This window comes from Panthera tigris, chromosome D3 (genome assembly GCF_018350195.1).
Source record: "Panthera tigris isolate Pti1 chromosome D3, P.tigris_Pti1_mat1.1, whole genome shotgun sequence".
NCBI classification, from domain to species: domain Eukaryota; kingdom Metazoa; phylum Chordata; class Mammalia; order Carnivora; family Felidae; genus Panthera; species Panthera tigris.
In genome coordinates this window covers 47623313-47645200 of record NC_056671.1, presented here as the reverse complement: position 1 = coordinate 47645200, position 21888 = coordinate 47623313, and the positions used below count along the sequence as shown (strand labels likewise).

At 39.6% G+C, this 21888-nt stretch overlaps 1 protein-coding gene across 1 annotated transcript in view; it reads left to right on the top strand.

Moving 5' to 3' along the window:
- ZNF521 (zinc finger protein 521) overlaps positions 1-21888 on the top strand; it is a 278549-nt gene that overhangs the window by 14095 nt on the left and 242566 nt on the right. Inside the window, exon 3 of the mRNA XM_042962128.1 lies at positions 14589-14768. Coding sequence (XP_042818062.1) covers positions 14589-14768 — 180 coding nt within the window. The remainder of the gene's footprint in view (positions 1-14588; positions 14769-21888) is intronic.

The following is a 21888-nucleotide window of genomic DNA, read 5'->3' as shown; positions in this document are numbered from 1 at the left end:
TTGTTTCTATTCATTTACTTACTTGTTTGTTCTATTTACTATTTACGAATGTTGCTTCAGTAAGTATATACACATTCTTGCTGACATGTGTGATTGTTTATGTGGGATAAATTCCTAAAAATGGGATTGTGGGATAAATGGAACATGCATTTAATGTCTCGATAGATATTGCCAGTGTGCCCTCCACAGAGTTAATACCAATTCACACTGCTTTTAGCAGCAGGGTTAGAGAGTATCTGTGTTTGAATACTTTATCTTTACTAATGTGACTTGTGAAACAAGCAAACTGGTATGTCATTGACATTTTAATTAGCATTTCTATAATTATGAGCATCTTTCCCTATGTTTATACATCATTTGTATTTATTTTTCTGCGAATTGCCTTTTTATTTCTTTGGCTCTTTTATCTTTTGATTTGAAAGAGCAGCTCATATTAATAAGAAGATTAGTCCTTTGTCTGACTTACGTGTTGCAAATATTTCCCCATTAGTCTTTTGACTTTGTGGGAGGTAATTTTTTTCTTTTGTCATACAGAAGTTTAAAATTGTTTATTTTCAGTTTTGTCAGTACCTTCCCTTGTACCTAATAGACCTAATCTATGTGTCTGACATAGAAAGTTTATTTTCTTTTTTTCTTTTCTGATCATTCTTTGAGTTTTGTCTTTCCCAGTACACGGGCTTCAGGCCTTGTCTGTCCCCTTCCACCCCTGTGTCTCCAGCACCTAACCATATTTCTAGAAATACAGTAGTGCTTAGCAAACATTTAGTAAGTGAGTCAGTATAGTAGGGTGGTTAAGAGCATGGCTGTTAAGCCAGACGCCCTGGGTTGAAATTCTCATCTGGTTGACCTTGGGCGAGTGATTATATCACTTTTTAAAAAATGTTCATTTATTAATTTTGAGAGAGAGAGAGAGAGAGAGAGAGAGGAGGCATGCATGCTTGAGAGTGGGGGGAAAGGCAGACAGAGAGGAAGACAAAATCCCAAGCAGAGCCAATCTGTCAGTGCAGAGCCCTGATGTTACAAACCGTGAGATCATGACCTGAGCTGAAATCAAGAGTTGGTCGACCTGGTGGCCGACTGAGCCACCCAGGCGCCCTGATTATATCACTTTGAACTACAGTTTCTGTATCTCTAAGGGTAATAATGGTACCTAATTCAACGAGTTTTTGTGAGAATTAAGAGTTAATTCGTGTAAGCGCTTAGAACAGTATCTGGCAGATGACAAGTACCTAGTCAATGGTTTTTACTCCTACCCTCAAAGGTTTTCTGTCTTACGAGGAAGTGCATCCCATGGTATACAGCTCTTTTCCGTTCTAGAAATTTCTTCTTTGCTGTGGTTCAGGAGTAGCAATTTCTAGGTATCTGTGTGGCTGCACACAGGCTTTTCAGAGGCCTGTCTTGGGTGGGTTCCTTGCAGACATCTTCGTGAGGTTTAGTGGGTCATGGCTAAGCCCTTTCACACTGGCCAAATTAGCGCCTGGTTCCAACCTCCGTTATGCTTTTCCAACGTAGACAGAGTTCTGCAAGAAAAATTCTTGTAGAAATTCCAATTAAAAGATAACGGAAACATAAAGTGGAGCTAATTAATTTTAGAGCCTCTGCCATCTTTTTGGTAAGTCAGGTCTGTGTCTTTGAGGTTCTTTGCAAGAGGGCCAATGCTAATTTGCAAAGGTAGGCTAATTGTTCTTGGGAGAGGAACTAGAGACAAATAATTCACATATCATTATGAAGGTTTAATCATAGTAGATTTATTAATAATCCTTAAATTAAAAAGGTAAATCTGGGCTTGGGTTTACAAAGGAATTAGCCAAACAAGGGGACGATTTTCTACATCACCATACTCATCAGTAAATTTACGTAGACGCATTTTCTTCGAGGCCTCAGAGTGGAATTCTGTGTTGTCTAGAAGCATTTGTGAGTACAGAGTGTGAAGATGGAAGGAGAATACAGGAATACAGCTGCTGCTTGGGTGTTCAGTACCAGGCAGTGTCTGGCTGTGTCTAGCCACTGCTTTCATCTTATATGAAACCTCATTTGGGGGCAGATTGTCTGGAATTTCTTTCCTCTTTACGTCTTCTCCGTTCTGTCCTGCAGTAAATCCTAATGGTTCATTTTGCTTCATTTTCATTTCCCTCGCCTCCCCTTGCTCCTTCAGCCACAAGTTCTACTTTGTTTAGTCCACGAAGTCATCCGGTCCCTGCTCCTGGATTGCTGGGCTCTGGGGGTCCCTTCAGGCTTGAGAAACCCAGCCATCGGCCGCTGGTTGACCTGCACACTCACCTGTCTGCCGATCCTCCATATAGACCCTTCCGTCTCTTTTTATTGTAACTAAATTATAACTGTCATAAAGTTGTCTTTGTTCGGACAAAGTCTAAAACCTTAATATATCCAATCAGATGACTTTCAAATAGCCATTTATACTTTTTCCCTTCAACCTTAATGCTAAATGAAGTGAAAGAAATAGTAATGAAAATCGGAGTGGAGAGAGCCAAGAGGATTGTCCGAGGCAGCTTTTAATGAGTGGAATATCCTTAAATGACAGTGAGTGACAAAAGAAATTCCACTTCAAGATCATTTAAAATAGATATTCTAGAAGACACTTCAGGAAGGGTGTTTTGGGGTAGAGTGATAGTTTGAGCCGAGAGACTCAGGGAAGAGGTCAGAAGCCAGGCAAGGTGCAGAGTGTTCTGAGGGGTCAAGGGCATAGAGCATCCGTCTACCAGTTGCCCCGGGACCTGAGAACTTCAGTGCCCCATCGCAGGTCACACCAGGACGTCGTGATGGAATAGGGAGGAGAGTCTCTCAGGCTCTTGATTTCTAGTTCTAGGAACTACCTTTCAGGGCTGAATACATTCTAGACTTTAGAAGGAAAAGTGGCTGTCCCTGCCCCGTTCAGATTCTTTACAAACACCCAAACCTGGGGCTCATTGCTCTCAGAGAGACACCTTCCTTATTGTAGTTTTAGCTTTCAAGGTCCTGGATGTACAACCAACATATCCCAGTGAGTTGACCTGGGGAACCCAGTGCCCGATGGGACCTGTGTTTAATCCTGCATGCTGTTGAACCCCTCTGTAAGCCTCATTTTTCTTATCAATGACATGGCAAGAATCTACTTTACATGATTATTGTATTAGATAACGAATGTAAGATGCCTAACATGTATCTCTGGCTGTTAGCAAGTTCCTACCTAGTAGCAGCTTTTTATTATGGAGGAGGCTCAGGCCTCTGAGGAAGCATGCACATTTTATCCTCTCTGTGTTTCCCTCTCCTGCAGAGTCCTGAGGTGAGACACAGTTCTGTGGCCATCTTGCCTCTTCGTGTAAAGCAGAAAATATTTCCCCTTTGGAGACAGCCTGAGAGAAATTGTGTGAATATTTACATTAAACGTTCAGTAACCACTCTCTACAATAAAAGAGGGCAGGTAATGGATGTGAGTTCACTGTTTATGGCAAATACTTTGCCTTTGGGAACATATTTAATGTGTCAGAAGACGCCGTGTATCTATTTCATTTGATCTGAAGTAAATCTTATGTCAGTCATTATTATTCCCATTTTATAGGTGAGGAAACTGTGGCTTATCAAGCCGGCATGGCTGAAGTAGAAAAAGAATGTAGACTTCTGGACTTGAAATGGACAGTCTTTTTAAGCTCATAGTTTTCAAACGGAAGAAGCCGAGACCAATCTTAAGCCAGATCAAGAGGTGGAAATAATCCTCTGGCCACCATATTTCTCCTCTGCTGTTCCCTCTTCCTTTAAGCATTTAGATCTCAGCTCCCTCTTCTATTACACCTCCCCAGAGAAAGTTACTTGTACAAGAAAAAAAAAATGTATTAGCCAGTTATACCTGAAAGAGAATTAAAAGCAGTGGAAACCTGACAAATCCCTAATTGTGTGATTAAAGGCTTTGGCTTCTGATAAAAGCATCGCATGCCTCAGAAAGCTGATCTGGGAGGTATTTTGGGGGAGGTGGTGCTGGGGTGCTGGAGGGAGGGATCCTGGAGTGTTTTTTGCATTGCTGGTGACGTCTCAGCAGAAATATCTCCTTAGAGAAACCGAGTAGGCTTTCAAAGGTCTTCCAGTGGATACTCTCGCTCAAAGGTCAGGGGATTTGGTAGGGTGGGGCCCACCGGTCTGAGTTACAGGAAGAACGTGAGTGATGGTTGGACCTGCAAAATTATAGCAGTGGATCTGACTTAGGGTTGAATAACCTCCTGGTAGTGTCCCTTAGCTGTTTTAAATACACCGTGTGGAGAAGCGAATTCCTATTTCCAACTGGCAGGTTACCATCCTGAAGCAATGTCTATTTTTTTGGAAATGTGCTACTTTTTCATACAAATCTTCTTTGTTGTTGTGAAGAGATGGACACACCTTTGGGGATGGGTTGCCCCAAGGACTGGTGGGACATCGATGCATTGATGTCATCTGTGGAAGGAGTTGGGCATGACACATCACCATTCCTGAGATGGCACGTGGTGGTTTTTTGTTTTTTTGTTTTTTATTTTTTTGTAGTGTCGTCTAAATATGAAGTTTCAAAAGGATTGGCTTTAAAAAAAATAATAAAAGAGGCAGCCATAGGATTGATTAGATTAGATTCCTTATTCTTTTAAGAAAATAGGATGAGGGACACCTGGGTGGCTCAGTCCGTTAAGCGTCCAACTCTTAATTTCGGTCCAGGTCATGATCTCACGGTTCGTGAGTTCAAAGCCCCACTTCGGGCTCAGGGCTGACAGTGCAGAGCCTGCTTGGGACTCTCTCTCTCTTCCTCCCTGTCTCTGCCCCTCCCTCACTCATACCATCTCTGTCTCTCCAAAAATAAACTTAAAAAAAAAAAAAAAAAAAGGATGAGATCTGACCCTTCTAGCTCACCATCTGAGAACAGGCATGCTCCTTCACCACATGTATTTACTGAAAGTTACGTTTCTGAATTTTATAGGTATACACATGTATATGTATATCTGTGTATTAAATCACATGGTGAAAAAGCAAAATGATTAAATATGGGTTTTGTTTATCAGCCATTCTCTCTGATGTGTGATTGATTTAGTTGATTTTACTTTATGCATATTTGGAGATTATCTGATAATATATCATCACTTAAAATATATTTATATATAACATAAATACTATAAAAATATTTACTGTATGCTCACATTATCTTGACAGGCCAGGATTGAAACAATATGAGTGAGAACATATTTCCAGAAACGACTATTAATTTATAGTTACTAAGATAATGGCATACACGTTCACTTTCTGTTCTATCTGGGTAGCTCTGTAAATTGTGTATTGATTATGCTAATGGCACTGGTGTCTTTATTAGTTGTCTGCAGATACATGCAGATTGAATGCACATTTGGTAAGGTTGTCATCCTGTGGGAAAAAAAAGTACATTTTTAAAATCTGGTTTTTGGAGAGATTGAGTTAAAACTAAAGAAAAACATTAAATGAACTCATGGAAACTTACGGAATTGTGTTCTAGGAAGTGAAAAGTGCAGTTAAAAGTTAAAAATGATGTTATATTTCCTTTGTTTCAAATTCATTAAGGCAAGGGTTGCAGAAATGGTGCTAACTCAATAATGATCTATTTTTATAGTTTATTTTGGGTTGTGTGGCTTCTCTTGTTTTGTTTATCAAGCTGAAGGAACCTTAGACATTTAGGGTTGCATGTATTTTGAAATTTATTAGCCCAACTAGAGGAGAACAGAATGAATTTCTTTTTTTCCAATTATACATAAATTTTCTTGTATTTTGTAATAGCTCGTAAGTCATAAATCACAGCTCCACTTTGTGCTCTGATCTTTCATTATACAAACATGTACCTATTTGGTAAGATTTTTCTCTCTCCTTTTTCCTCTTGCTGAACCATCATGGTACCAAAGCAGTTATTTAGAAACCACTTTCTTATCTTCTTGAATGGGATCACTTCTTAGAAATGTGGGCCTTCCTCTGTGTGCCAGCTAAGAAAGAAAATTAAAAAAAAAACCTTTTAAAAATTTGGTTTCAAATCATTTTCCGCTTTATTTTAGTTACAGTTGGATCCCCGTTTGTTTGATAACCAGTAGGAACTGCTAAAGGGGAAAAAACACAACAACAAAGTTTTCGTATTCCTGGGTGATATGAGTCCATTTAACAGGATATTAAAGCCCCCAAATTTTGTGTTTAATTTACAACCTTGAGAGAAATCCAGGTGTCCGAGTTTCAAATACATTGTTTAAAATTTAGAAAAGGAATTTCCCAAATTAGGAAAAAAAAAAAAGGCAAAGTCATTAATCAAGAGAATTGAGTGGTAATTTGGATTGATTTTTGTGAATGACATTGGACTTTGTCTTCTCAACGTGTGAAGATGAAAACTTCTATATTACGGCAGGATAAGGTTTCTTATTCAAAACCAAACACTTTCTCCCTAAGCTGTTTCAGGAATTGTTGAGATAGTTAACTTTAAGTGTCGAATTGAGAAGTACTGTTAGAATTGGCTGGGTGTCATCTAAAATAGCTGAAGTAGTAAGAACAGTTAGTAGGAGTATCAGAAGGTATGATGTCTGGAATACAAAGGCTTTTTGCCCCAGATTTTCTTTTGCTGCGGGGGGGGGGGTGGGGGGGTGGGGGGTGGGGTGGGGGTGGGGTGGAACACATCTTCCTGGCCCGGCTGCTATAGCTGCAGTTTATTTGTTACGTTTAAAGAGGAAATAACTAGACCCTCTCCCAAACATTCAAACGTCTTAACTCCTAGGTTCACGTGCGTTTCATTTATTATCGTAGTTGTCCAAAGAAACATTCTGCAATATTTTCTGAAGGAAGAGATGTGAGACTCAATGGCTGTTTTCGTTTTTAGTCACATTTTGGATTTATTTTCCCTTGGCTTTGTGTATGTTTGAGATAGGACTAAATAAAAAGAATCTCACCCAAGACCTAAGTCCCCAGAAGAGTCATGGGGGCCCTTGCAAATGTCTTGCACTGGATTAAAGAGTGTGATTGTGGTATTTCTGGCCGATCTGTCTCCAGTTTTGGCTTCGGTGGGATTATGAATAAAAGGCAAACTCTGGGTGTGAACATAGTGAGAAAAGTAAGTCATTAACCTTGATTAATACACCCGTTTTAAAACCAAGGCAGCAAGTTCATCTCTAGGAACGACTCTACCACAGCCGGTGCCTGACAGTTATTAGACGGCTCCCTACTTTCTTATGCCAACACTCAGCGCTAAGTCCTGTTTCTGGAGTGGCTCCTGTGCCTTTTTTTCTGCCATTGAATGTTTTACTCTCTTCTCTCCTTTCCTCCCTGATGTCATAGCCTCCAGACTAGTCTCCCAGCTTCCAGGTCTGGTACCCTAACAACCCACCCTCTCCATTAGTAATGGAGCATCTTTCTAAAGTGTAAACGAGATCTGTGACTCTCCTTACAGTCCTCTGGTGACTTCCTGTGGTGCTGAGGTTAGCATGTGAACATTTAGCTCACAGTAGTTCCTTCATGATCTAGCTGTGTTTCCAGCCTCCTCTCTGCCAAGGCTCCCCTTTTCCCCACTCTGTCCAGTGCCTGTCATTTGAACGGCACAGAAGAACTTGCACTTCCTGGAAGGCATCTTGTTGTTTTATACATCTGCGAGCCTTTACATGTGTTTCCTCTGTTTGAAGAGCCATTTTCTACTTGTCCTCAGGGCTACCCCATCCTTTAAAACTTAGCCCAAGCTGCTCTTCTTTAGGTAAAACTTTCCTGCTCTGCCCTGTGGGATTTAAATGCCGCTGGTCTGTGGGCTTCTCCATCTGAGTACTTATCCGGCCTTCTGCACTCATTGATTTACTCATCTATTCCCCCCACCCCCGCAGTAGTGCTTGCCAGCCCTTCTGATATTATGGCATATGCAAAAAAATGATAGGTTTTGAATGGCACACTTGGGTGAGTGGAAGGGCAACAGGCCCACGGTTTCCCATTATCCCAAGCTGTACCTGGCCACTGCGAGGGCCGAATGGATGAGTATCCTACAGCCCCTGACTGCACCCACTTTTGACCTGCCAGTCGGGAACCCCTGCAGCGATTGCAGGCTCCTGGGGACAAGGACCAGGTCCTTAGGCTTTGCATCTCCGGGGCCTTAGCCAAATGCCCTACTGAGCATAGGTGCTCAGCAAACATCTGTTTGCTGAAGTGTGACTGGGCGGCCATTGTAATTCAATCTGAAAGTTTAAGTGCTTTTAAGGCAGTAGTGCATTTATAAATGCTCTTTGTATGAAAGTTGGAGTGCTGAAATTCCTTTCTTCTAAATTTCATGTGAAGGGTAAAGGGGGACTAGGTAGGAGAACTAACTTGGGGTAGGATTCTGATCGGAAAGGGAGAAACTTTTTATTTGGTTCCAAAGTGTATGGTTCTGTTGTTGTTGTTGTATTTAACCTCTCCCAAGGCTAATTTATTTACTCCCCCTTAGCATCCTCCTGCAAAGAGTTTCACTGTAGATAGAAGAGTGGTAATAAATTCACGTTTGGCATGTTCTCCTCGATAATAGTGCATCTGTGATATTTCTCTTTGGTCTTCAAGGACCGCAATAGACCTGTATAACAATCCTGCAACACCGCGGAAGTTCTAAATTCAACAGCATGATTTTGTTTAATATAGAGATCTTTCTTTCTGTCGAAAAATATTTTATAGACAAAGGAAAGAACACGTACATGAAAAGGTTTTTTTTTTTTTCTTTTTCCTGTAAAACAATTTAATAACTTTCAGGGAATAGAGTGGTTAAAAATAAACACTGCAGAAAACATAAAAAGAGCCCACTTTTATCCTTAACCACATGAGCTCTTCGGACCTGTTGGTGCCAGCCAGGTGACGGCAATGGCCGGCATCGTCCTGCCAAGCCGAGGACTCCTTTCGGATGCTCCTCCTTGGCCACTGCCCTGGTTGCTTTTGTTTTTGTTTTGTTTTGTTTGTTTACCTTTTCTTGACAGTAGAAAAAAATGAGGCATCCGACCAGCAGGCGGGTGTGGGCCAGACGGCTGCACAGTCTGGTAATGCTGCGTTCCTTCATTAGAGCCTGCTTGCCATTTTGTAACAGTGTGCGATTTATTTTTCCTAAATCTGTTTTCATCTTATGGGATTTCAAGTTAGAATGCATAGCTAGAGCCCAGAAAGCACAAAATAATGATCCCGCCCTTTGGTTTTTGAAAACTAGGAAGGCTTTCTGCTCCCTTTTTAACTCTTTGTAGCCCGCAGGGTAACTTTTTCTGTGTTCTTAAAAAGTATCAAGATACATCTGGGAATGCAGTTTGAACACACTTGTAAGGGAAGAGTGATTTTGGACATGGTTTGCTTTAAACAGATAAAATTTGATTTTCTTTTCTTTTTTTATGTTTATTTATTTGAGAGAGAGAGAGAGAGACGGAGTGCAGAGTGTGAGCAGGGGAGGCACAGAATCCAAAGCAGGCTCCAGGCTCTGAGTTGTCAGCAAAGAGCCCAATGCGGGGCTCAGACTCATGATCTGTGAGATCATGACCTGGGCCGAAGTCAGACGCTCAACCTACTGAGCCACCCAGGCTCCCCTGATTTTCTTTTTAGGCACAGGACTTCTAACTATGCCAGTAAATCCTAAAGCTAGCTGTACGTACACATGTGAACTTTAAAAACAACATTAGGCAATTAATGATTATTGGGCACGATGGCTGTCAACCTGAGGTTCATCATTTGTAGTGATTTGGGGGATCTGAGTGAGAGTTGCATTTGTATAAATTATTTGTTTACTTATTCATCATAGAGTTTCTGAAAATAAGACCCCAGGTTATAATTCTCTTCTTATTTTTAGATACAATCCGTGGAAGAAAACTCAGGCATCTTTCTAAAATAACCAAAGTGTTGTATTTTTATCAGTCCACTGGTAGTATAGTGTTGTGCCCACTTTTCCTGAACATTTATTATTTTTTAATAGCTTTAGGTAATTTAAGGTCCAGGAGGTCACATCATCACAATGAAGCCAAGAATTGCTTTATTTTTTGTTTTTATTTTTTTAAGGCAGTATGCATTTTTTAGTTGCTGATTTCTTGAACTTCCTGGCACTGTGTGGGTTGCTTTAAGATTGAGTAATTCATGCCATGGCTGTTTAATTTGGTGAAAAGCTGGCTATGACCAGAGAAGAGACCGTTAGGAAATGGTCGTGTTTTAAGTTTGCGTGTGCGTATAAGTGGAGTATTTTGGGTTCATTCATCTCTTGCCAATCTTAGTTGTTAAGTAATCTTCTTGCATTCCTATTTACATCATCCCCAGAATTTTGTGTTTCTGCCGCTGTCATAAAAACTGACTCTGGTCTGTAAGGTAGAGCTTCGTGCTTGGAATTAACCAGGAAAAGCCTCATTTATATCTCGTGCAAGAAGGACAGAGGGCCTGCAATGTGTGCTGGCTGCCAGAAGTTTTTATAGTAATACTTTGTATCTAGGCTCTGGCTCTTACCATTAAATGTGCTTTTTATAGAGTACCAAGTTATAAATGTAGTGCAGCTACGGCATATTAATCTTACTGCAGAGATTTAATGAGGCAGTTGTTTTGCGATGGACACTAGTGGGAGCAGGGAGCGACAGAGTTTTACTTTACCACTGAGCTGCAGAAATATTCCTTGCCTGGTAATAATTATAACCACATGATCTCTTAGTTTTTCTTTCTTTTGCCAGTGCTTTTCCATGCAAAAGTGGCTTGGAAGGAGGTCCATTTCTAGGCAGTGAAATGGGTTGGAAATTGGGCTGTTTTCTCAGTGGTTTGACATTTTAGCTTTGATCAGGCATGGGATCCTTGTTGCACAGAGAGAAATATGTAAGATGAGTTTCAAGAATACAGATAGTCTTTGCCAGTCCACTGAGATGGCTTTTAGATATTCATTACTTTTACTTGACTTTTATATAGGTTATAAAAAGTAAATGTGGTGAAACCTCTTTTTACATGGACAGAATAGAATTTCTGCTGGTTGGCCTTAAACTGATCCCACACTTGAAATTAATTGAAGTCCATGGGTTTATTGCCTCCAACACTTTTAAGCCAGTGCAATTTTTCATTTTCCCCAAAGCTGAAATTTTATGAAACCGAGTTATGGCAGTAACAATCCTTATGAAGAGGAGGATGAGAGGGAAAAGCACCACCTGCCAGGGATCATAATAAGGGGGAAAACATACTTCTTTTAAATTTCCATTTATAAGTGAAGTTAGCAAAATTGGAAACCGAGAGCCGCCATTTATTTCTGTAATAATAGTTGTGTCTTTGTTCCAAAATTAAGTCTTTTATCCAGGTTATTATGAATCCCGCGCTTCGTAGCACCCTTCTGAAGGGATGAACCGACCAATAGTGCAGGTGCGGGTGAGATCATGAGTGGCGGATGTCACGTGTTTGAGTGGCATCCTTTAGGTCAAAGGACAGAGAGCTGCGATGAGGAGGGGTTTGTAGCTGTAGCTCAGGGGGTCTGTGAATATTTAGAAACCCTACCCTTTGGGGGAGTTGGGAACACAACAATTGGGTTGAAAGAACAATTGCCCTTCTTGAAGTGGTGTTGGGAGCAGGGCAGTACTTACGGGCATGGACCTTGTATTTATAACCCCTTAGGTTGTAGGCAGAGATTTGAATGGCTTGCGGAGTAATACAATTATTTTTTATGATCGGATCTCAAAGGACTTTATAAAAACTACATAACTAAGGCCATGTGCAATTATTGAAGTGTAGCCACCTGTGGGAAAGAAATGGTTGACAACATAAGCTTTCCAGAATCTTCCGACATCCACTAACACTAGAAATGGAACCCCCTAACACAAATAAACATCTTTTGAATGGGCGAGAAATAATTCTTCGTGAAAGTGGGGGCTGGAAAACATCTATTCTCACAGAGAGACCGAGAGACAGAGAGAGAGAGAAAGAGAGAGAAAGAGAGAGAGAGACTGAGATTGTAGCACTGATTACGCCACGGCATCATAGGCTATAATCGCACCCACCCCCCCAGAGGGTCCCTCTTAAGTGGTGACCTAAAAACAAATTCGCCAGTTGGCTGGAGCAGGCATCCTAAAGTTGCGGCAGAAGTGAATAAGCTTGACTGACTTCAGTCCCTGAAGGGTTCTATCTGTAAATGCAGAAGTGGAAGCAAAAACATTTTTTATTAGTCTTAAAATGACCCTGATTTTAATAACTAGCCGCAGTGTCAGAAGCGTGGACTTGAGTCGGTCTTTCGCTTTTAAGAGCTCAAGCATCATGCATGCATGCGTTCCTATTTGTTTGATAGTTTTGATACTGGATTTGTGTGAGGTGTCCATATTCTTGCATAATAAGGAAGGCGAGTTTTTATCATTTTTCTCTGCGTACTACTTAAAGTATTCAGAGCGTCTTCTTATTTAAAAAACAAACAGGCCTGCAAACTCGATGCATGGCATTTAAATAATCATATTGAAATTCAGACCTAGCACCCACATTTCCCTCAGTGCTATCAGTTTTATGAGAAACTGGAAACTGCAGCTACACAATGGAGAGTATTCAGCGTGTGTGCGTACTGCCTTCCAACAAGTGTTCGGTGCTGTGAGGACCAGCTTGCCATAATTGGGGCAGTTATTTACTTTCCTGAATTTCTCTCTAATTTGGCAGTATTTTACCACTTAGTTTTATTTGGTTGGAGGTCTTTGAACCACCGCCTGTTTGTTCTGTCTGTAGCTCTAGGTGAAATATTTGAAGGCAGTAAAGTCAAATGGGAGGGATCACAGTGTCAATTTGGGGAAATGTAGGCATGTAGGTACTTTTTAATTTGGTGGTACCTGATCTGTTCCTGTTTATAGAAAAAATACCAGTAAAGGACTTTTTCATGTACTTCCCCCCCCCCCTTTTTATCATCACTAAATAATATTTACTAAGCACTCACCTGGACACAGTGCTGTGCTGGGCATAGCACTAAGACAGACAAAAAAGAGCCTGTGATTACTCCCCCAGGAATGAGCACTCAAAACCCCAGTCTATTGAAATGGGCACTGTGTAGAGCATTGAGATAATAATTTTCCAGATGGCAAATCAACCCAAATTACCGATTCAGTTAAACACTACGTTCTTTAAAAACGAATAAACAAACAAACAAAATACTTGTTCTTTGAGATGAGAACTTTGTTTTTCTCATGAACCCAAGAGATTATTATATACATCGCAATGGAAGTTGATTTTGGCACATGCAAATCATTTGAAGGGTGGTGACAGAGTTACGTTCATTGCCGACGCGAAGAAAGGCTTTAGAACAACTGCCAGGAGGAAAGGGACCATACTGAATTGTAGAAGTGGGGATCATGGAAGCGTGTTACATGCAAGGCAGCGAAGAGCATTTCCAGACAGCAGGATGATGGTGTGGTGGCACTTACTGACTTTTCTAAGAAATCCGGGGCCAGTTTTGATTCTGTGAATTCTTGGCCAACATTTCAAATTTTTATCCTCCCATATTAAAAAAAAAATTGACTACAGATAATACGTTACATATTTCTTAGGTATCTTGATACAACTCTTTTATAACCCTTTTATTGACTATATTTTGAGACATAATTTATTTCTGACTTCAGAGGACTTTTTGCTATTAGAAATTAATGTCCCATAAATTATGTCATAGATTATATTGCCCAATTTCCCCTAAAGAGGCATATTCTCTCTTTCCTTTCCTTCCCCACCTTTGCTTTCCGATAAAGAGGAGGGCTGGCACCAGAAGGGTTGGGGGCACTTCTCTAAAATGAGCCAAAGGACAGCACGTAGAATCAAAAAGTATTCAAAGTATTTGTTGTGCTCTAAGTAAAAATATTATGTGTGCTTTACTCTTATTCACCCATGCTGTTTATATATCATTCTGAGGGGTGGTGGAATGGACCTGTTTTTAGTTTTCCCGCTATGTAGCTTTTTGACGTTTATAATGCCAATTTAAGTTATTGACTTCATTATAATTTATAATTGCTCTTTGTATATATTGCCCCCCCCTTTTGTTTTTGGTGATTTCTTGTTTGAAAATGAGAGACATGCCAATGTATTTACACTTGAATCTGTGTTGGTAAGAATGTTTTGCTATGTGCTAAGGGCTTATTGTGCTATCGCTGTCTAACAAATAATGGGGTAACTGTGTGTTTTGACCAGTTTGTAAGTAAAGGTCAATTTCGTGCTTATGGTAATTAGCTTACTTATTCTAGACTTTTGGCTAATTCTGGTAATTTCCCGTGAAACAGTATATTTAGCAGAAAGGGAATTCATTCTTAAGCACAGTGGTTTTTTCCTTTGCATTGGAGACTTTAATTTTAAAAGTGCTTTATCTCTATCTTTTAAGCAAAACCCCCGAAAAGCCTATGAAAAATGGCAAAGTTCGCCTTAAGGGTGGACGGATAATGAATTATTTGAAGGAAGAGATGAGAAAAGCCCTGTGTGATGGAGGGAAGGAAAAACTTCAGTCATCATGAACTGACACAGCTTAGGGAAGGCTCACTTTGGGTTCTTCTGGAATAAAATCTGCCACGAAGCCCTCCTTTCACAGCTTCTAGGAAAACGGTGCTTCTGTTTTTGGTAGCAAGAAGATTAAACGTTACTTTGAAAGAACCTGTCTTTAAACCCCTATACTTACGGTCTCGATTTTCTTTTAGACCCCAACTGTAAACTTGAAGACAAGACTGAAGATGGAGAGGCAGTAGACTGTAAGAAGAGGCCGGAAGACGGAGAGGAGCTGGAAGACGAAGCTGTGCACAGCTGTGACAGCTGCCTCCAGGTGTTTGAGTCACTGAGCGATATCACAGAACACAAGATTAATCAATGTCAGTTGACAGGTAAACAATACTTATCACTTCTTGTCTACGCATACTATTCTATTTCTGATTATTTCAGTTCGTACCTTTTTTTTCCCCCCCTCTTCCAATTGTTTTACTCCCACATTTGAAACGTAGGTAAGTCTAGAAGTGCTTTAGAAAGAATTCTAAGTTGGTGGTTTGTGGCAAACTCAGGTCATAGTCCTTAGATTATGAATTGTACCTCGAATTTTTTTAAATGTTTATTTATTTTTGAGACAGACAGAGAGAGACAAGAGTGTGAGTGGGGGAGGGGCAGAGAGAGAGAGAGGGAGACAGGGAATTCGAAGCAGGCTCAAGGCTCTGAGCTGTCAGCACAGAGCCTGACGCGGGGCTCAAACTCAAGCTGTGAGATGATGACTTGAGCCGAAGTTGGATGTTTAACTGCCTGAGCCACATAGGTGCCCCTGAATTGTACCTAGATTTTAATAGCTAGCAGGTACATTTTTCTTTCTTTTTTTCCTAACTATAGTGATGTCATGCGGGTCCAGAATCTAACATGATGGTTAAAATAAAGTTAAAAAAAAAAAAAAAAAAAAAGAGAACACTTTGAATGTGTTTTCAAAGAAGTTAAGCATGGATTAACTTATTTTGATTTAAATATCGCTTCCTCAAGGGAACTTTCCGTGATGCCTCTCTGCCTGAGTTGGGTGCCTTTTTGTGTTCCCATAAAGGCCTTTGCCTATTCCTGCATTTCACAGTTTCCGATGCATGTGTTCACATCTCCCTGTTCCTCCTGAGACTGTGAACTCATGGATGGCAGCAACTGTGTCTTCTTCGTCACCATACTCTCTGAGCCTTAGACAGTGCCTGGCCCACATTATGTTCCCACTAAGGTGTGGATGCTATTCTGCTATGCAGTTCATAGGACAAATCCAATTTAGTGACGGGAAGCATGACGTGTTCGATTTAATTGTTGAATACAACTAAAACTCAGTTTGCCATATTTCTACCCTCTTTAAAAAACACGTTCTACAAGAATGGACTATATCAGCCTCAGTGGGACATTGTAGGCAGTTATTATTATTATTTTTTTTTAGATTCATGTCATTTTTCTCTTGTTATTGGAAGCTGACATTCTATGGCTCTGTATGTGTTTGTAAATCTCTCTCGCTCTCTCTCTTTCCCAGCACAAATCTTTCTTCAATTAACCATGGGTAGGAAACATATTTACTTAAACAAGCTATTCTCCAACTGTTTTCCATACAATATTAATATTAATATTAATTAATTAATTAATATTAATATTTTCGTAAGATTTTAAAAGGTGTTCCATTTTAGCCAGGTTTTCTGAACAGATTTTTGTGGAAATGTTGGACTAAATCCAATTAAATAGACTTTTTTGTTAAAGTGCACTGTGGTTTTTCAAGAAGGGACTATAGTGAATACGTTTAGGCCATAGAATCTTCTTTCTTTCAGAAAACCCCGTACTCTTGATTGTATCTTAAATTTGGGCAGCAATGTCGCATTTATAAACATTGGTCATACACATAATTTTTTGTGGTTTTTAGGATTTTTGGTAACTTTTATTTTGTTACAGTTCCAAACTAATGAAAAATTGCAAAAATAATGCAGACAATGCCTATACATTATTTACCTGATTCACTGATTCAGTGATTAGTGATATTCCACCCCATTTGCTTTGTCATTATCTTTCTCTTTCATTAACTTAATCATTTGGGAGAAAATTGGTGACATCACGTCCTTCTAAATATAACTTCTGTATTTCCTAGAACGAATATTCTCTAACATGGACACAGCATACTTATCACAATCAGGAAGGTTAACATTTAAATACCATGGAATACTATTATTTAATCCACGATGAATATTTAAATTTGAATAGTTGCTTCAATAATGTCCTTTATAACTCTTTTTTCTTATCTAGGATGCAGGATCATGCATAACATTTATTTGTCATGTCTTTTTTGTTTCCTTTCACCTGGAATGATCTCTCAGCCTTTCTTTGTCTTTCTTGACCATGACATTTTTGAAGAGTAGCTACTTTACAGAATGCCTATCTGTATTTGGGTTTGTCTGATGTTTCCTTATGATTAAATTCAAGTTCTAGAATTCTGTGGTAGGAACACCACCCAAATGGTGTTGTGCTCTTCTCAGTGCATTAAGTGTGCAAGCGTGTGATGCTGGTTTGTCCTGATGCTGATGATATTAACATTGACTACTTACTTAAGGTGGTGTCCACCAACTTTCTCCAGTGTAATGTTACTATTTTCCCTTTGTAAGTAACAAATAACTTGTGGGGAGATGCTTTGACACCATATAAATATCCTCATCCTTATAAAACATCCATTTTAACTGCATAATTTTTGTAGTTATTAATTAGCCTTCCAACAATGTCCTTTCTTATTCATTCACTCGTTTGTTAATTCATATCACCAGGGGCTTTTGGATTTTTATTTTATTCGGTGGCCAGAATTCATTACTGTCATTATTGTGGTGCTAGGATTGCCTGAGATTTAACCAATGGGAATCCCTTCAAATTGGATCTTGTGTTGGTTTCATGTGTCTTTATCATTATTTGAGGGTTTGACAAAGTTTCTGCTGCAGACAGATGCCCCAGGCTTTCCATATTCTTATTCATATCATTATCTTATTCATATCATTATCATATGTGCCAGTCCACAATCAGCCTTTTTTTCAAGGAGACCTCACTCCTTTAAGAAGAGAGGTATTTAGAAACCAAGATATGGGCACTATGTGTGCTCATTGCTGTAGGTATATCATTGATTATAGAGCCTTCCAGCAGACAGAGTTAAGAAGTGTATATGTAAATTTGATATACACATAGGAACCATGTGTTCATATTGATGACTCTAATTCAGTCCAACACTTCAAGTTCATCCCAGTCTTTTTGCTTTCCATATTCATTACTACATTCTTTAGCAGTGAAAAACCTAGCTTCATCTTCCTCAATATGTTTACCCATTTGCTTGAATCTAGAATACACATGGAGCCGTTTCAAAGTTGCTTTCCTATATCATCATGATAAGCAGACCAACTAACTAGAGTTTCACAGTTGTTTATTATTATTAATGCTATAATTTTAATGTAACATATACATACAGTGAAATTTATAAATCATAAGTGTACAATTTGATGAATTTTGACAAAATATATATATTCACGTGACCCACATCCCTCTGAAATACCTCCCTGCATCCTAGAAATTCCTCTTGTACCCCTTTCTGATCAATAATGCTCCAGCAGAAGTAATTAGCTTTTAAGTTTTTTTAACGATAGATTAGTTTTGTCTGTTCTAAGACTTCTTTTTTTTTAAAATTTCTTAAATGTTTATTTATTTTTGAGAGAGAGAGAGCACGAGTGAGGGAGGGGCAGAGAGAGGGAGACACAGAATCAGAAGCAGGCTCCAGGCCCTGAGCTGTCAGCACAGAGCCGGATGCAGGGCTTGAACCCATGAACCATGAGATCATGACCTGAGCTGAAGTCGAACGCTTAACCAATTGAGCCACCTAGGCACCCCTAAGACTTGTTATAAGTGGAATTGCACACTTTTTTTTGAGTACAGCTTTTTTTTTTAATGTTTATTTTTGAGAGAGAGAGAGAGAGAGAGAGAGAGAGAGAGAGAGAGAAAGAGAGGGAGACAGAGTGTGAGCAGGGAAAGGGCTGGGAGAGAGGGAGACACAGAATCCGAAGCAGGCTCCATGCTCTGAGCTGTCAGCACAGAGCCTTACCCGGGGCTCGAACCCATGAACAGTGAGATCATGACCTGAGCTGAAGTCAGATGTATAACCAACTGAGCCACTCAGGCTCCCCTTGAGTCTAGCTTCTTTTGCTCAGTATAATGTCTGTGAGATTCATTCATGTTGTATGTATGAATAATGTGTTTTTTCTTGCTGACTGGTATTCCATTAGATGAATATATCATCATTTATTTCCATTCTTCCATTGGTAGACATTTTGGTTATTTTTTGGTTTTTGGTTCTTATGAATAAAGTTGTTGTGCACCGTCCTGCGTAGGTCTTTCTGTGGACATATATTTTATATCTCCTGATTTAATAAGTCATGGTAGAATTGCTGAGTCATGGGAGAGGGTTGGTGGGATATGTTTAACTGTATACAAAACTTCTGAACCTTTTCCCAAAGTGGTGGCACCATTTTACACTCCTGCCAGCGATGTCTGAGAGTTCCAGTTATGCTTCCTTGCTAACATTTGTGTTGTCAGTCTTTTTAATTTTAACATGCTATTGGATGTGTATTGGTATTCTTTGTGGATTTATTTGCATTTCCTAGCTCATATACATTTAATTGACTTCATTTAATGCATTTTTTATCCCTTAGAATGCATAATTTTTGAAAAGTTCCATTAAATGCAGACAATTAGTATGATTTTGTTTTCAGTGGAATAGCTGGTGATTTAAAAGAAGCTTTACTCATGTAGAATCATCAGTACTGTTAGAGTAAAAACATAGTGACTTGACTGACATGGCAAATATATACTATGCCAGCAAGAAATCTTACCTTAGGTAAGAGGGGGTTGTTAAGCAAACCCTAAATTCTGTTTAGTGCTTACTTTTTATTGAGTTTCTGCCACGTAGTTATCCTTATGTTCAGCTTGACGAAATAGAATGGAAGCAAAAGATACTATTCCTATACAACTTTCTGTATTACACAATATATACTCCTTTAGATATTACGCAACTTTAATACCAGGGCAGAAAATGCTGGATTTTCAGCACATGGTATGGTGGAGTTATTTATGGGTTAAATATTGTTTTTCTTCAACTCCTCACTCTAATAAAATATTTGGTTTATTTTGATCTTAAACTTTGTACAAGTAGGGGAGCTAGTCTGTGCTCACATACCACAACATCTTAATCAAAGGTAGGAAAACAGAAGCTTACTTGTGACAATGAAACACATTTCAGGAAGGATAGATCTGCTAAGCCTTGGTCCTGTTTGTTGTTCAGGATGATTTCTCTGGGACGGTGGAGGATTGATGAGGAAAAGCAGAGGCGGAGGATCAGAGAGAAAAGGGGGAGAAACAAAATCAGGAATCATTCACATTTGTTCAAGGTGTTGAAGTTGACACTTGAGTAGGCTAAGGGTACCCTTCAGACTAATCTGAAAAAGATTAAAGATCCTTGGAAGTATTTTAATTAAAAAAAGTAATATGATGCTTCTACCCTCTTCTTTGATTAAATCATTTTAATGTAAGCTGGGAGGTTCAACTCTTCTGATTCCTGTTTCCTGCTGCTTCAGTTAACTCTTTTTCTGGTGCTTTCCTCCCCCCACCCCCATGGACAAAGTGTTAGTTTAGCAAAGGAAGGTATTTCTAGTTTTCTTTTCCCCTCTTAGTTGACTTTTTCTTTCATCGTTCTTTTTTACTCTCTTTGTCATTTAACTTCATCTAGACCCATTTGTACCCGTGCTCATTCCCTCTGATTCCTGTCCTTTCCTAAAGACTCTTCATTTCTTTGTTGTCCGTATTTCTCTGCTTCCTTTGTCTTTGGTTTATAGTCTCTCACTGCTTTCTCTCCTTTTCCCTTGCTCCTCATGGCTTCCTTTCTATTAGCCTTGAAGTCTTAGTTACATGTTTGGGCCTCTCCAGCCAGACTTTTTGGTAAACCATTTACATGAAGAAAGAGTAGTGTTTTGGAGGCTTGACTGTAGAGTAGAATTAGGAGATGAAGAAATGTTAAAACTTGTTGATTTGTAAGATGATGTAGAGCTGGGTTATTCTGTGGTTTGACACCTATGGGAGTTACTGAGGGTAGTTCCCATGTCAGAGAACTGGTAGATACCCTGCTTTCAGATTCTTTCCATCCTGTAACTGTGGGTTTCTTGGTAACTTGAGATTTGTTCCTTTGGTGACTTTCAGCCCCAAGAGTGAGGCACATTCTTTGGGGAGTCTGCCTATATCAAAACTGATTCACTCTGTATTAAATGTCTTGAAATCCTGGTATAGTTTTGCCAAGTGACCCCAGACTAGACCCCAGAATTGACTGAGCTTTAGAAGATGAAGTTCACATGTGGAGCAAGACGACCAGTTCTAGACCCAGATTTGAAAATCATCATGTGGATTAAGTGTGCCCCAGATCAGTTCATGAGTAGATATTAGTAACCTGGACTGAATTCACAGCCAGTAGATCCATCTGGGGACCTAGAGATCTAAGGGATCATACATACAATTCGTGGAGTTCATCGCTGAGGGGTGATGAAATGTGGGCACTATTCTGGACCAGAGTCCTGATCTAGAAAACAAAATAGTCCCTTAAGGATAGGTAGGGACAAGGTGGCACTTGTGAAGGTGAGCTTTCTTTTTTGTCTCATGGTGCAGTTTTCTTCTAGTCTGCAGTCCAACATGTGGTAAGTTATGTATCATCCCTGCTTAAAGGAATAAGGGGAAGGGTGGAAAGAAAAAAAAATTAAATCCCACTTTTCAATTGTCGCAGTAGATGGAAACCACCTGTCCTGCCCCAGTCTTGCTCTCTTTTTCCTGGAGGCTGGGAAGGGAGGGAAATCAACAGTCTAATGCTGTTGGGACTCTCTGATGCAGAAGACAGATTATCAAAATATATATTTAAAGAAGGAAAAGCACAGAGAACCTCTCATTTTACTAATCCACAAACCCTATCATTTCTTGCCAATTCCCTCAGGGGGTGGGGAAGGCTGGAAGCCAGAGGGGTCTCATCACACTTCTCAACAAAGATTTAATAGCAGGGTGCTATGGGGAAGGCTGAGATTACGGAGACTTTATTACGCTTACAAAACTGAGTACGAACTAGCATTGTAAATCATCAAAACTAAGCTACACTTAACAGGATAAATGTGTAAAGTGCATTTGGTAATACTGTATGCTTGTTGTTCTGAGTCATTTTTCTCTTCTTTCCTGCTAATTTGCAAACTTGAGTTGTCTGTTAAGTGTTCTTTCACATCATTAATGTGAATTGCCGGGGTGTAAATGCAGAAAAAACTAAAGAGCATTGTATTAGTTCTTAACTGGCTGGCGCACCATACAGTTGGTAAGATGAGTGAGTAGAGAGAAGTATGATAGCAAGACGATCGCACTTTTGGGGAAACACGTTTGTAGACCAGATTTACAAAACCCTCGCCATATTTG